We start from the raw sequence: 15,161 nt of genomic DNA, 5'->3' as shown, positions 1-15,161 counted from the left end.
CTTTTTAGATGTGAAATAATTATTTTTTTTTTAAATACCACTTGCTCTTAAAACATAGTAGATGTTTTGTGTCTTTGAAGCAGCATCTTTGAGCTCAAATCATTTTCAGTACTTTTGCTGGATTTTAAAAGAAATTCTAAGATGTTGCTATATGAAGTCTGATGTCCTTATTAATGTCCTTTTTAGTGTTTAATTTTACTTGCTGAGTCATGATTTTCTCCATACTGAGTTTACCATTCTACCACTGGTTTTGGAAAAAGGTGACCTTGAAGCTGGGAACAGGATAATGACCTTGACAGAGATAAGTAAACATTTCTGTCCTTGTAGGCCTGATGTTTTCTTTCTCAGTATATCCCCACCCCAGATCACATTTTTTTACAGTCACCAAGATGTATTTTTGAACATGCCTGCTTCTTTGATTAGATCTTTTCTCTTTGGAGCAGAATGCATGACTTGCTATTTTTTTCCCTTTATTTCTTCTTTACCTTCTCCCTCAACTCACTGTCCCTGTTGATAAATCATCTCACTTTCTACTGAACTTGCTATTTTCTATGGAACTATTACCTAGTGATTATGTTACCTTTGCACATATATTTAATCTCTTTGGTAGGTTAAAGCTCCTTTAAAATGCAGAATGCTCTGAAGTTACCTCTATATTCACCAGTTCTACTTCACTATCATGAACTGGGATGCTGAATAACATTAGATAAATGAAACAAAAGATCTTATGGGGGTGCCTGGGTGGCTCAGTGGGTTAAGCATCCAACTTTGGCTCAGGTCATGATCCCATAGTTCATGAGTTTAAGCCCCACTTGGGCTCTGTGCTGAAAGCTCAGAGCCTGGAGCCTGCTTCAGATTCTGTGTCTCCCTCTCTTTCTGCCCCCCCCCCCCCCCCGCTCTTGCTTGCTCTTTCTCTCTCTCAAAAATAAATAAACTTTAAAAATAATTTAAATAAAAGATCTCATAATGCAGCTCCTGCTTTTATGGGCCTCTTCTACTTTTCCTCCTATTCTGTTGACTGCTATTTGACCATTTGCTATCCAATCCTATATATTAAACCATGGGTCTAGGAAATAAAGAGATAAAATGCAAAAACACTTCTGTAACTGGTTATGTTCCTTTTATTGCTCTTTAAAGTTATTAGATAACAAAAAATCTTGGCTGTGCAATTTGTCCAACAATAAAATATGCTTCCTCCCCCCCGCCCCCCAGGTACTTAATAAGGAGTGTAGTTTTCACAGTAAAGCAGTCCTACAAAGAACAGAATAAATAAAAGGTATAGGGGAAAATTTCTCCATAGCAAATGGAGTAAGATATTCAAGAATTTGTAAGCATTCACCAACTTCTTTAAACAAAGTAGTGGATTTTCAAACAGAGACATTTTAAAATATGTAACTTCCATAAAGTTGGTTCCATTTGCCATAATATTTTAAGTAAATAATCATGTTTCCTTAAAGAGTGGTCATCAACCATGCTCTGGGGTGGCTATCCAGAGATCAGCCCTGTTTCTGGTCTGATTAGTGCTTTTCTGAAGGGACACTGCTACTGAACATCCCTAACATCAAGTTGGCCTTTGTTGAACTGTTAAAATACCTATGGACATGAAGATTTCAACTTGTAAAAGACAGTAGTTAAAGGTCATGTGAAGAGTTTTAAGTTCTGTAATATGATGTATAGTACTAAGTCTGAGTAACACAATCCAACAAATCATAGCACTTCTTGATTAGACTGCAAGGGTCATTAAATCATTAAGAATGAACTAAGATTAACTTTTCTACACAGGCAGTACAGTGCAGTGGTTAATAATGATTACACTTAAAATCCCAGTAGGAAAAAAGAGCACACTTGAAATAGGGTAATTTGAGAAGGGTTTACTTTTCGAAACGGTGAATGACACAGGTGTGGTTGGGATGTAGCAGGAAAATAAGGGCTAATATAAGAGTTCAGAACTAGTAGCAATGAAGTGGTAACGAGTCCTGGTCCAAAGGATAGAGAGGAGAGGAGTTTGTGGGGTTCTGAATGAGAGTGATGCAGAGCAGAATGCCTTTAGAAAAAGCATGATTTTTTGTTTAAGGTACAGAGCCAAACCAAGATGATCTCAAACAGGAGACAAACTGAATACCTTCTCCTCATTCTCCCTCCCACTGACAACATGCCTGAAACTCCCAAACAGAAGATTTACATGGAAACCAGTGTTCTAGGCACTATTCTAAAGGCTTCAGGTACGATACATTGCCTAATCTAACGACACTTCAGTTTCTTCATCTGCAAATGCTAATAAGAATAGTAACTACTTTATGGTTTACAAGGCAGTACAAAGATTAGGGGAAAAAAAAAAGAAGCAGCACTTTAACAGTTCATGGGATATAGTAAGTTATAAGGAAATGTTACCTCTCATTAGTGGACTTTTCAAAGCAGGCTCTTTTGTCAGAATGTACAGCAAACATAAAAGCCACAAAATGATTCTTTCCAAGTTTTAGATATTAATATATCTCTCTACATTACTCTGTATCGAAAGGCTAAAAAATTAAGTAAAATTCTTTCTTTGATTTGTTTCATTGTATTTCATTTCATTTTCCTTAGAATAATACTTACATTAAAGACCCAAATGTTTCTATAACTATATTCAAAATTAGAGTTACAGAAATGTGAATTTCAAATCCAAGAAAGATCCAGGAATGACATCTCCATACTCAGATGTCAGTGAAACTTCAGGATACACTAGTCTTTCTTTGGGAACATACTCCAAAGGGAAAAACTAAAGCAGATTTGGATTTTAAAAAACAAAAACAAAAACAAAAACAAACAAAAACAAACAAACAAAAAAAACCACCTCATGAGTAGTACTGTTATCCAGCAAATAATGACTTTGAGGATGAAAATAAACATTTGTGAAGCAACAGATTAAAAACTTGAGAATTCAAAAATAATACCCCCCAAACACAGCAAGCCCATGCCTCCAAATGGTTTTCCCATATGCAGTAGGGTGGAATGCTATTTACTCTTGGCATTATTGGCTACTTTGCAACCTCAAATCTTGACATAAATGTAACTTTTTGTATCTTCCATTATTTATCAAAAATAAACTCCTGATTTTAAATCACTCACGTGCACGCATGCACACACACATATACACACACACACACACAGAAACACAAACCCTACATCTTATAGATAGCACTATTTTCCACTGGGGGGGGGGGGGGATAGGAACTATTTGCTTGCTTACTTCTTTTTTTATATCTTTCCTATTAGATTTTAATTCTTTGGATGGTTCAGTTAAATGTGTCTCATTTGCTTGTATAAACTTCTAATCTAGTACACAGTCAGTGCATTAAGTATCTTACACATGAGTGAACAATTATGATTTTGATTTTTGAAAGAACAACAAATTGTTCTTGGTGATTCATAATTTCCTGCCAGTTGGTCAACCCTTCTCATATTAAACTTTAACCAATTTCCAAAGAAAGGAAGTATAAACTGGTGATTCATTCTTTGCTCTCATGGAGTCCTGGCCTGAACTTTGTATAAAGAATGATGGTGGCCTGACATCAAACCTTCCCTGTCCTATTTTAACAAATATAGTATATAAAACTTTAAAATTAAAAAAAATAAAAAATTACCCTTTGAAAAACATGAATCAACACTGAAAGAATGATCAAAAGAGTGACTGGTAAATTTATGATATATACTATATATGTCATTTATATATATTATTTCATATGTATATATGAAATTCAAAACAGAATAAAAAGATTAAATCGCTAACTCCATACAATAAAAGTTATTGACAAATCGATGTAACAGAATGAAAACAAGATTTGGAAGCAGGTAAAATGAAGCTGATATGACAGTTTCTTATTCTTTGACCAGTAAGAATGTGTCTTTTTGTTTTTAATCCCCTAGTTACTTTCTATCACCTAAGACCTCTACATTTGCTCAGTTATAATAATATGAATAAGCATTCAGGACTATCTCAAACTATTGTTTAACTTTTGTAAGTGCTAATTCAAAAGTAAAGTACAAAAATTATTATTGAATATTTAAAGTCATTCTATTAAAAATAGTCTCTGTAACAGTATTGTTTCTAACTTCGATTTGCATAACTTTTTCCCCCAAAAAATAACATATTATAAGAAAATATTTATTTTCCACTTTGGAACATATTTCTCATTTATAATAGACATTATAAACCATTTTAATGTTTCCTATGTTTTAAGTCTTTTCTATGTTTGAAAATATATCTTACAAAATGAGCTTAGCCAATCTTACCATCATATTGTATTAGTCTACCAAAGACCAAAAAGCAAATATGTCTTGAAATGATGCATGAATTCCTGAGAAAATAACATACCATGTGTTATTGAAGAAGAATAGTACTAAGAATTCAAAGAAACCAATAATCAGCTTTTTACAGTTAATATTTGCCCATGTATAGCTGAAATGAAAATGTGTAGAATATAGAAAGATAACCTTTTAAACAATAATTTCAAAAATAAACTCAAAATACCAGAGATGATGCATCTCTCAAAGCATAACGCTTTCCTTGAATTCATTTCTATATCCGACTTTCACATATATTGCTCTTCTACAACATTATGCCTTTCTACCACTGAATCCTATTTAGTTATGACTCAGTGCCTTATTTACTTCACTGATTGTATTAAGCCCACACAAATCATCCGAAAGCTTTAATTTGGTCTCCACAGGCTTTCTTTACTTCCCAGAAATGGTAACAAGGTATTTTAAATCCTCCCAACCCTAAGTACACATGTTGCAACATCACTACTATTTGCCAAATAAATTACACTACAAATATAATTCTCAGCTTCCTTTGCTGACTAGCAGAACTAGCCCAGGAAGAAAGAAAAAAAAGCAGAAGCATTCAATTTCTATATTTTTACAACCCCAGAATTCAGGATCTTGATAAGTAAAAACTCAGTTGGAAAAAATAAAAAAAAAAGATGCTGACTAGGCAGATAATAAGCCTACTATGATCAGTGGTATCCATGGGAACCACTAATACATTCGGTAGAGGATGTGTATTGAAGGTAAGGTCACAGAGCAATAGAAATTTGCTGATGGACACATGCAATGACACTAAATCATCATGTACTCCAATATTTTTAATATGCATGTAGATTACTGGAGAAACCCACATACCATAATTACAACCCCATAAAATCATCTTATGATAATCAAATAATCATCATAATCCCATGGAGTATGTATTTAGCCCTCTTCCACAAATGAAGAAACTGAGGCTCAGAGACATTACGTGTGCTTAAGATCCCAAAGATGGTGAGAAATTGAGCAGAATTCATATCAAGGCAGGTTTATTTGATTCCATGACCCATGCACTTAATTTTGTTTCCCAAGCAGAATAAATGGCAATAAATTTAAGACATATACGCAGTGAAATGCAGATATACTGAGTGTATCCAGTACAATATTGAGAATAAAGGATTCAAAGGGGGTTAAATGAGGAGTTTAAAAAGAGTACTATAGTGGCCATGCAAAAGGAAGAGAAGCACATATAGTTTAGGACTTAATACATGATTAAAGAATAAATAAAAAGGTCAATATAACCATATAAGACTATACAGTGCAGCCAAGGGAGAGCACAGCCTTTTTAATAGCTCAAGGCTGAATGCTTATAGGAACCCCAAAAGTACTTGCTACTTCATTATTTTCTTTTCCTGGAATATTCAGTTCCTTAGTGTACATTGGCTTTGTGTGTGTTCCTTTTAAAAAGGGTGTTTCAATGATAATTCTTTTGAAAATTACAAGGAATTTCAACAAAATACTGCAGGAGTACTAAAAAACTACACATAGTACAATTCCCATAAACCTCACGCAACACTGGCCAAGGACATGCAAAAATAGCTGTCAAATATTAAAATAATTAAAAGGTTATTTTTTGTTCTAGAATTAAGCAAGTAGACTAGATCATTTGAAACTTTGATATCAATAATACTGTTAATAGTTTTAAAAATCTGAATACAGCAAAGTCATCTTAAATGTGAACTTAAACTATTTTTATGATTACACAATGGACTCTCATAACAACTATAGGATGTAGGCAAGTGTGGCTTTTACTCTAATAAACCATATATTCAGAGTTACTTTAAGACATAGAGGTGAATCTTTTACCAAATCAGTATCATAAAAGACCAAGGAAAAACTGAATTATGCTGCTACAATCATGCACTATTATCTACAGAGACTGAAAGAGAAGGAAGAGGTCTGTTATTATGTGAAAAATATTTGGTAGGAAGAAAGAACAGTGAGCCAATGATCAAAGAATAAATCTATACTTGTGCTAAACACAGCTTTTATAAAAAGTTGAAGATTCTTCTAAATGAAACAAGTCCAGAGCAGCACAGACTGCTAAAATATTACATTTTGTGAGGCAACTTACACAAGAGTACACATTTGTAGATATGAAGGTAAAAGACCTCAAAGCAAAAAGGCTACAAAATTATGATATAGAGGTCTATAAACATCTGAACTTCAGTCTATCCACAGTATTAGAGACCTGTTACTTTATGAGCATGATATTGAATGAGATAAGGGAAAGGCTTACTAATATAGGAGAAGAGCAATAAATCACAGAAAACAAAGATTAATCCATATAATTTATATCTTCTTTAATATTAATTAAAAATAATGAATTTCCTTAAGAAAGGTATTTCCTCTCTTTTCTGAAAAATAATATTTTCAAAAAGGTATAACACCTTGTTCCTTTTTAGTATTAAATAATTAAAAACCCACATTACAAGCAGAAGGCATAATGACTGTTCATGCTCTAAAAGTCCACAGCCCTTCCCAAGTACATTTTTAAAACTTCCTATGATCATAACGCTAAGTCCTCTATTTCCTTTGTAATCTCTATTGTGGCTGGCCCAATCTTGGAAGAGTACTAGGCATTATAAAGTACTTGGATAGATTGATTTGACTGAGTACTCTCAAAATTAGATTCCAAACATATCTTAATTTAACTCTTCTTGATGGGCAATTCTTCATTGGAAAGGGTTAGTGTGAGATGCTTAAAAGAATGTATGCTGGTATTATCCCTAATGTATATAGAATTCTTTAAACTTTAATACCACATTGATGATGGGTACTAAAGACCGCATGATAGGAAGATTCTGATTCCAGATCTTTTTGGCCGGTCCTTAGAATGTGGCAGGTAGAAAGGAAAGTGATCCTAGACCTGGCAGCGGATTGCTAAATATCCCAGACTCAAGGAGGTAAGAAGACGGTCCAGACGGCCACTGAATGGACATCCAATATCCCTTCTGCTATGTGGATATCTGGAAACGGCCACTGAGTTCCATCACCTCTTCCTTCCAACTCTTTGCACAAATGGCTGGGCACCAGTTACACTAAGCACTGGACCTAGAGACTGGGATTGAAAGCACAGCACTTGCCTTGATGTGGGTAGTAAAGGAGGAATGGAAAAATGAATGAGCAAAATTATACCTACATGATGTTCAGGTTTTATTTCTTGGCCCCGTGGATCTATCAATTCTCAAGTTCAGTTTATTGTCACGTAATTCAGAAAATAAGCTGGAATTGAAGCTGTCAAAATTGGTCCATGAAAACACAGGCTGACAAGACATACACACTGCAGACTTATACTAGGAAAGTTGCAGAATCCAATCTAAACATTTCCGAATTAGCAGATTTTTTTATCACAGTAAAGATGTCCTATTAAAGCTGAGAGGAATATAAATTATGAGACTAAGCCTTGGAATAAAGCATCAAATAGAACGCCCACATAAATCATTCTTTTACATTTACGTACTCTTTGAACAAGACTACCCAGATTTAGCCTATGGCACCAGAAATATTCACAGTGAATGGTGATATTTTCTGGAGAAGCACATTTTCCTAGTTAGATTTCCTTACACTGTTTTTGCCTCTACTGCTCTCCTGTTTTCCCTTTTACACACGATACAGATGCATGTGTCTCTTACATATAACTGTAAAGAAATAAGTCTAATTTCATAAACTATAAATAAAAGCACCACATTGTTTTACACTTAAAATAATTTTATTTTGGAAGATGTATGAAGCAAATTTAACTGAAATCATTACTGTATTAAAATAAGATGTCTACTTTTTAATGAGAGACTTTTTTTTGGAGCAATCAATATTCATGTTGGGTATACAAAGGAGTAAGTCGAAGGTGGACCAGACTGAGACTTAGATGACGAGCAATCTTAACTACTGATTTTTATATGAAAAACAGCTTTTATAACTATATTATTTATAATGGTTTACAACAAAGCATACGGAAGAATTTGATATGTGCCTCCTTTTCTTTCAAATAGAATCATCTGTGATTCTAAAGCATAATTCTGCCCTTAAACTCTTTTCACTATATATTTCATTTTTAGGTGTTTTTCTAATAAGAGCAAATATTTCAAAAGTTTTTAATTGAATCTTGCCATTCAATACCAACACATGGTCCTTTATATTCTTGCTGATACATCCAATGGATGCAAGAATTATGCATGAATTTTTACGTCTACATTTCAACTTCCTATGTGAACATTTTTACAAATGCATTCCCTTTACTTTCTCCTGGCCTTGTTTTCTTATAAGTCCCGATCTTTCTTGGAGCAAAGTAGTATTGGTCTCAACTAGAAGCCAACAATACAAATAATTGCTATTGCTTTTGGTAGAGAAAAGCAGTGTCTTTCACACCACACCGTTGTGTATCTATGTTTTATCCAGTTTATAGATGACAGAAGGGAAACAATCTATAAGAGAGGAGTAGTAAGGAAAGTAATCTAGCAACAGCTGCACTGATCCAGGTCAATTGAATCTGCAAAAGACCCCTTCTGGATTCTGGTGATAGCAATGAGTTCCTTGGGTCACAGTGAATAGTTGGCTGAGATATTTAATTTATTTTGAAGTAAGCCATAGAAAAAAACTAGGGGGCAATTTCAGCAATGTGCAGCATCTCTAAAGAGAAACTAAATAATTATCATTTCTAGAATCCTAAATTTCTAAGTCTGGAAATGTGTCCTAAAGAGTCATGAAACATTTCATCCATAGAGAATAAACTAATCTTAAAAAATACATCATTTATGTTTGATTTTTCATTATTTATAGATGAGAAGACCAAGGATGAAAGAACAAGAGTGATTTATATAATCAGCTGGTATTGTTCAACTAGATTGGAAGATTTTTACTATTCCATGCTATCTGAAACCTATGAACATTAATAGTATGTATCAAAACATATAAATCTGCCAGAACTTTATATTTTCCAAAATACTTAGTGAAGTCTTAGAATGCATTGTGTGCTCTCTCTCACGTACATGTGGTTAACAGATATAGCAAGGAAAATATTAGGCTAGTGGTCAGAAGGTCTTGCTACACACCTGCAGTATGTAGGAGAATTACTTGAACACACTACTCTCAACTACTTCATATATTTAGGAAAAACATTCAACTAGGTGTATATCATTTTCTACCTCTATAATTTTTGAGGTTTTCAAAAATACACCATACAATTTTTTTTTCTTTTGTGTATCTTCTTTAGAGAATAAGCTTTACCCCAGCTACCAATAAGCCTACCTATTCCACACCCAAAAAATGATAAAAATAATCCTGAGTTAAGGTGTGAAAAATTCTTTGCCCTTAGTAAACATCCCATGACTCAACAGACAAAAGATGAATAATAGCTTATCAACAAATATATTCAAATGTATCTTCAAAATATTATCAATAAATATATTCAAAAAAAGGAAAAAGAATTATTAAAATAGGTTGTTTGATTCCAGATTATTTTTCTAAAAACAGGAATTTTTTTTCTACTGTTCATTTATCTACAAGTGCTGAGATTGTTACAGGATAATGATAAAGATAATCAATATAATCATTGATCTCCAGAGAAAGAAATATTGATCCTGTGTTACAACCAAGATATTGTCATTTGGAAACTCACTGTAAAAACAACTATTAAATATTTATTATTAAAAATAATCATTACTATGCAAAAAATTTACTCTAACCAGAGCTACAAAGAAGCATTATAATGGTATCAATATTGTAATTCTGTTTATGTGTTAACAGGCTGTTTATCTTTAAATCTTTCTGTCATTAAATGCTTATAGAAAAAAGATAAAGAAAAAAATTAAATTTGTAAAAATAAAGATCATCTCTTAAATGCAGTTGGTTGGAGGAAATTCTCACACTAAAATAAAATGAGCATTTCAGATTTGTTTCCTGATGAACTTCTAAAAACTTCATGTGTAAACAGTCAGTAATACTTATATCATTGAATCTGTTATCCTTTCTTGGAATTTAAAAAAAACAAATAAGCTAATTTAAGACCCTTTATGTTATATATTTTAATGGCATCACAGCAAATATATGATCATAGAAAAACTGGACATCCTTAATGGCACAATTGAGGTTTTATCCTAAATCACTTGCTCAAAACATTTGAGAAAATACCCCTTCGATAATTTCTTGTTCTCTTTCAGTTGAATATTTTCCTCCTTTTTTCAAACTAATAAATTATGGAAAGACCTCTAGAAAGAATTATTTTTATTTGTAAAATTAGCCAAGATCTTTCTTGATATTGAATGGGGAAGAGAATTAACTCCAAAGCTTCCTAGAACTTATTTCAAGTTCATTACACAGAGCAGACGATCAAAATAACTGGTCCAGAACATCCTGTTACCATCAGAAAACATCAGGCAAACTGTCAACCTCTTTCTTCTTTCTTGACAAATATCTAGTGGTCTCTGTCTCCAAAACTTAAAACTTATTTCCTCTCTCAATTTGCTTTCAGTATCACAAATTCGTCATGTCACAGTAGTTCTTTTGAGGGATGTTTCTGCTTCCAGAACTGAGCTGGCAGCAGAACGGCTACACAAAGTAATATGTGAACAGATTCACTGTGGTATTTTAAAAAAATTGTCTTTGCTTTTCAAATTGGAGTCTCTAAAAAAGGTGTGAGGGACATATTTATTCACACTTGGTAATTCTCTTCTACCACTCTGTTGTCTTTGTATCTTTATCTCCACACTTTTCAAAGTGCTTTTTTTAAAAGGAATTGATACATTAGCCTGTCTTCAAAGTTAATTTACAATTATTAATATGTAATCAGAAGATAGATACAAAAATAAATAAGTCCTCATTTTTTATCTACCCTCATTCCAGTCACTAAAACTAATAGTTGAATGAATAATACTCTTTTTCATTATTGGATTTTCCGCATATTCTGTTTTATTATTTTACCTATTGCTTTATGAATTGTAATATTAGTTTTTACATGTTTCAATAGAAAATTTATCAGCACATCCATTTTTGTTGGCACCAAATTCCCAGAATTCTCATTTTAAAATACAAATGACTAGATGTTTTCATTAATCTTTTTAAATTGATATTTACTTACTAAACATTAAAATTCCATATTATTATAAGCATCATATTCTTTGCAAAATAATATGTTACTTAAAACACTTCTGTTCATTTCATTAAAATATTATTTCTTCACTCCATCAAATTATTAAGAAGGAAAATCCATTAGATCACTAATCATTCTACCTAATCTCTTACTGACACAAGTAAACATAAATAAGTTTCGATAGTAGTCAATGCTACTGATCAAAAGCATAGTCCAATAAAGGTTCCCTGAACGTCATGTAGATGGAACGTTAGAGGAAAATGACAATTTTTTGAAAATACTTATATTTATTTTCCTTACCCTTTCAATATTTGTCTTTAAAAAGTTTCCTGTCAAACTCTACCACTTTTAATATTCTGTCCATCTTTACTTCTGTCAAATCCTCTTTAAGTTTCTTAATGAAACAAGTGCTTCATTTGATTAAATTTTGCATTGGTATCTTTAGTCTAATTATATTATTGCAATAAAATATAAACTAGGTCAGCAACAAATAGTTTCATGAACAATTAATGCTTTGCCAATCAAGAGGCTATTTCATTAGAATAACAGCATCAAAAATAAAATTCTATTACTCTTAGATATCTTTTGATCAAAACCTTCATTCATACAAATGATCATCCCAGTATAATAAAAATAATTTGTATTTGTATGATTTGTCCCTATGAAAAATTTTAATTCACCCAAGTATACAGAAATAATGGAGACAAATGCTTTAATATTTGGCACACTATAGAGAGTAAAAAATGTATATGTTAGGATCCCAAAGTGAAGTCTTTGATTTGTATTTAGTGCCTACCAGTTTTCTTTCCGCCAATGCATTTGTCATGAATACACCTGAAATGTCGTTTCATGCTGTAACAACACTCAAGGTGGCCATTATATAAAAAAAGTCAAAACTAAAACTTTGGATAGAAAGTCATACTTTTAAGTAATGTTTACTTTACACTGAAATCATAAAATGCTGTAAAGCTTTTACTGCAAATATTTATATGCATTTTCACATATACTTCAATTAAACAATAACTTTCCATACTCTGTCCTTTCAGAAGTGGAATTCAGTCTTGATATCTACAAAACAGCACCCTCAAAGAAAAGCAATGCAGCAAAGATGCAAAAATGACATCCATGTTGATTTGTAAACAAATCTAGTTGCCATCTGAATTGAACCAAAAAACAAACAAAATAAAAACTGGACTGCTGATAGGCCTTACCTTCTTGAACTGCTTGAAAAGGGTTGTTGCCATCGACAAATGTCACTGAAAATGTGATTTTCTCAGTCTGTAAGATCTCTTCATTCTGGTTGAGGTCACCAACCGCTGTGCGAAACACCTCATCATCCTTTTTGGCAGATTCATCAAAAATTGCTCCTACAAAGAAGTGAGTGTGGTCATTAAACAACAACATGAATATTCTGTCATGCTCTCTGTAAATATGACAGGGACTTATATATTTGAAAAAATGTATACCTTCACTTAAAGCATGCATTTTATTTATTACTGACGTACACTATACTGGAAGCAGTATGGTAGCTAAGCAGGAATATGTAGTTACTTCTTCCAAATGGAAATTATGAATAGCACATCAAAGTGTTATTTCAGGCAAAGCTTTGGTGAGACAATATAAGAAGTCCCAAAAGCTTTTGCAGGACAAAGTGTCTGATACATTAGATGTCTCATATCATGGTATCTTTAGGAATTCATAGCTTTAAGAATATTTTTATGAACAATAGGAGATAAAATCAGGAAACTTTCTGAGAGCCATTCACACAAGCATACGGGAATCAAACTTCTATTGTGATCTTAATTTATTTTTCATTTTTCTTTTTCTTTTTTTTTTATTTTGAATAAAGATATTAGTATCTTTTACAACATGAATTCAGTAACATTAGACAAGTACAAATCTCTGAGCAGAGACAATTTGAGAAATACTTCCTAAGAACTAACATAAATCCTAATGGATAATTATAGCCTTTTTCACATAAATACAATAATAATGATGATAAGAATTGTGGCTAACTTGATTGACTGTCAACAGGGAATTGGCTAAACACACCAGTTCTAGAAGTAAACTGATTTCAAATTCTGACTGTCATTTGTTAAGCATACGACCCTGAACAAGGGATTCAAATTTTAAACCCCATAATCATCATCTGTAAAATCTAATGACAATACCTATCTGTAAGGGTTATTAACTGCATTAAATGAGATTATCCATGTAAAATGTAAATAAATTGTGCTAACTGAATGGTAAATTTTCACTAAACACTAGGTTTTAATTTTAATTTTAAATTATTTTTAATTTATGTTTATTTTTTGAGAGTGAGAAAGAGCTTGCAAGTGTGAGTGGGGAAGGGATAGAGAGAGGGGGACAGAGGCTTGGAAGCAGGCTCTGTGCTGACAGCAGAGTCCCGATTGGGGGCTGGGACTCATGAATGGCAAGATCATTAACTGAGCCAAAGTCTGATGCCTAACTGACTGAGCCACCGAGGTGCTCCCATTTTATTTTTAATTACTGTAATCCAAACAGTGCTTAACATTTTCTATTAATATTTTTCTATATTACAGAATCTCATTTAATCCTTAAAATAATTATGTGGTATGTATACTGTCACACACACATAGAGTTATGAAAATTAAGTTTCAGTGCAAGGAATACGCCAAAGGAATAAGGGCCAGAGTAGAGTCCTTGACTGCTTGACTCCAATGTCTTTGCTCTAAGTCACAATGGGATACTGCCTTTTAGGATTATACCCCTAAGAAATAAAAGTATTTTTATGAGGATCCTGACCTTCCTACAAATCTGGGAGATTCTTTCCCATCTGGCTATGCATCCTTTATTTTTATTCATTGTGATCCTGTTAGTGCTAGGAGCATATTTTTAAATTGTTTATTTTGAAATTATAAATATTGGGCCAATGTACTTTTTGCCTTTTTGAGTGAACTAAATGAATTTCCCCCTGGGAAAAAAAAAGACATACACCTCAGGATCAATAACGTGATAAAGGAATGACTACACATACATATCCACATACATATCCAAATAATATTTCTTGTAGTATGTAAATACATCAATAAAATTATGTATATTAAAATGTCTTTTTCCCATATGTAAACACAATATGGGTTTTATATACACACATACAGAGAGATAAACACAGACTATAAGGACACAAACATGCATATACATGTTTATATACATACACACATACACACATATGTATATATAGAAACATACAGAAACAGACATTTTACATCAGCTACTCCTGTTGATTTTATGCATTTGTGACTAAAGCCAAAAACCTTCTAGTAAAAGACAGATCATGATATTAAACATGCATTATTAGACTCAATACATGATAAAGCAAGTCTGAAACTATGTCCATTTCTGACAAGTGTGGCAGGTTACTTTTGCTGTCTTCACCTTAAGTGGCCTCATGATGGGGTGGAAATTATTAATTTTCACCAGAGAAGGCAGAGTGTCTAACAGGCTTTTTGTGTGAACCTAGCTTTCTCTTGTCACTGCTCTTTTACATTTGCATGGATTGTGCTAACTTTTATCAGCCTCTTCAAACCCTTGCTTTCTACCTCCTAAAATATATTCTAAACACATGCTAAGAGTATGAGAAAGAATGAAGATTTTTTTAATTGATACATAAAGTACTCACTAATTATATATATAATATATATTACCCAGAATATTAATATTTTATTAATATAATCAAGCATAA

At 32.6% G+C, this 15,161-nt stretch overlaps 1 protein-coding gene across 3 annotated transcripts in view; it reads right to left on the bottom strand.

Moving 5' to 3' along the window:
- The window catches only part of GRID2 (glutamate ionotropic receptor delta type subunit 2), a 1,486,895-nt gene that overhangs the window by 1,179,669 nt on the left and 292,065 nt on the right, over window positions 1-15,161 (bottom strand). For all 3 annotated transcript variants that reach the window (XM_078445882.2, XM_078445880.2, XM_078445881.1), the window contains exon 2: window positions 12,646-12,801. In XM_078445882.2, the coding sequence (XP_078302008.1) occupies window positions 12,646-12,801 (156 nt within the window). The remainder of the gene's footprint in view (window positions 1-12,645; window positions 12,802-15,161) is intronic.

This window comes from Panthera onca, chromosome B1 (assembly GCF_046562875.1).
Source record: "Panthera onca isolate mPanOnc1 chromosome B1, mPanOnc1 haplotype 2, whole genome shotgun sequence".
Lineage (NCBI taxonomy): Eukaryota > Metazoa > Chordata > Mammalia > Carnivora > Felidae > Panthera > Panthera onca.
The sequence above is the reverse complement of the archived record's forward strand: the minus strand, read 5'-3'. Positions and strand labels throughout refer to the sequence as shown.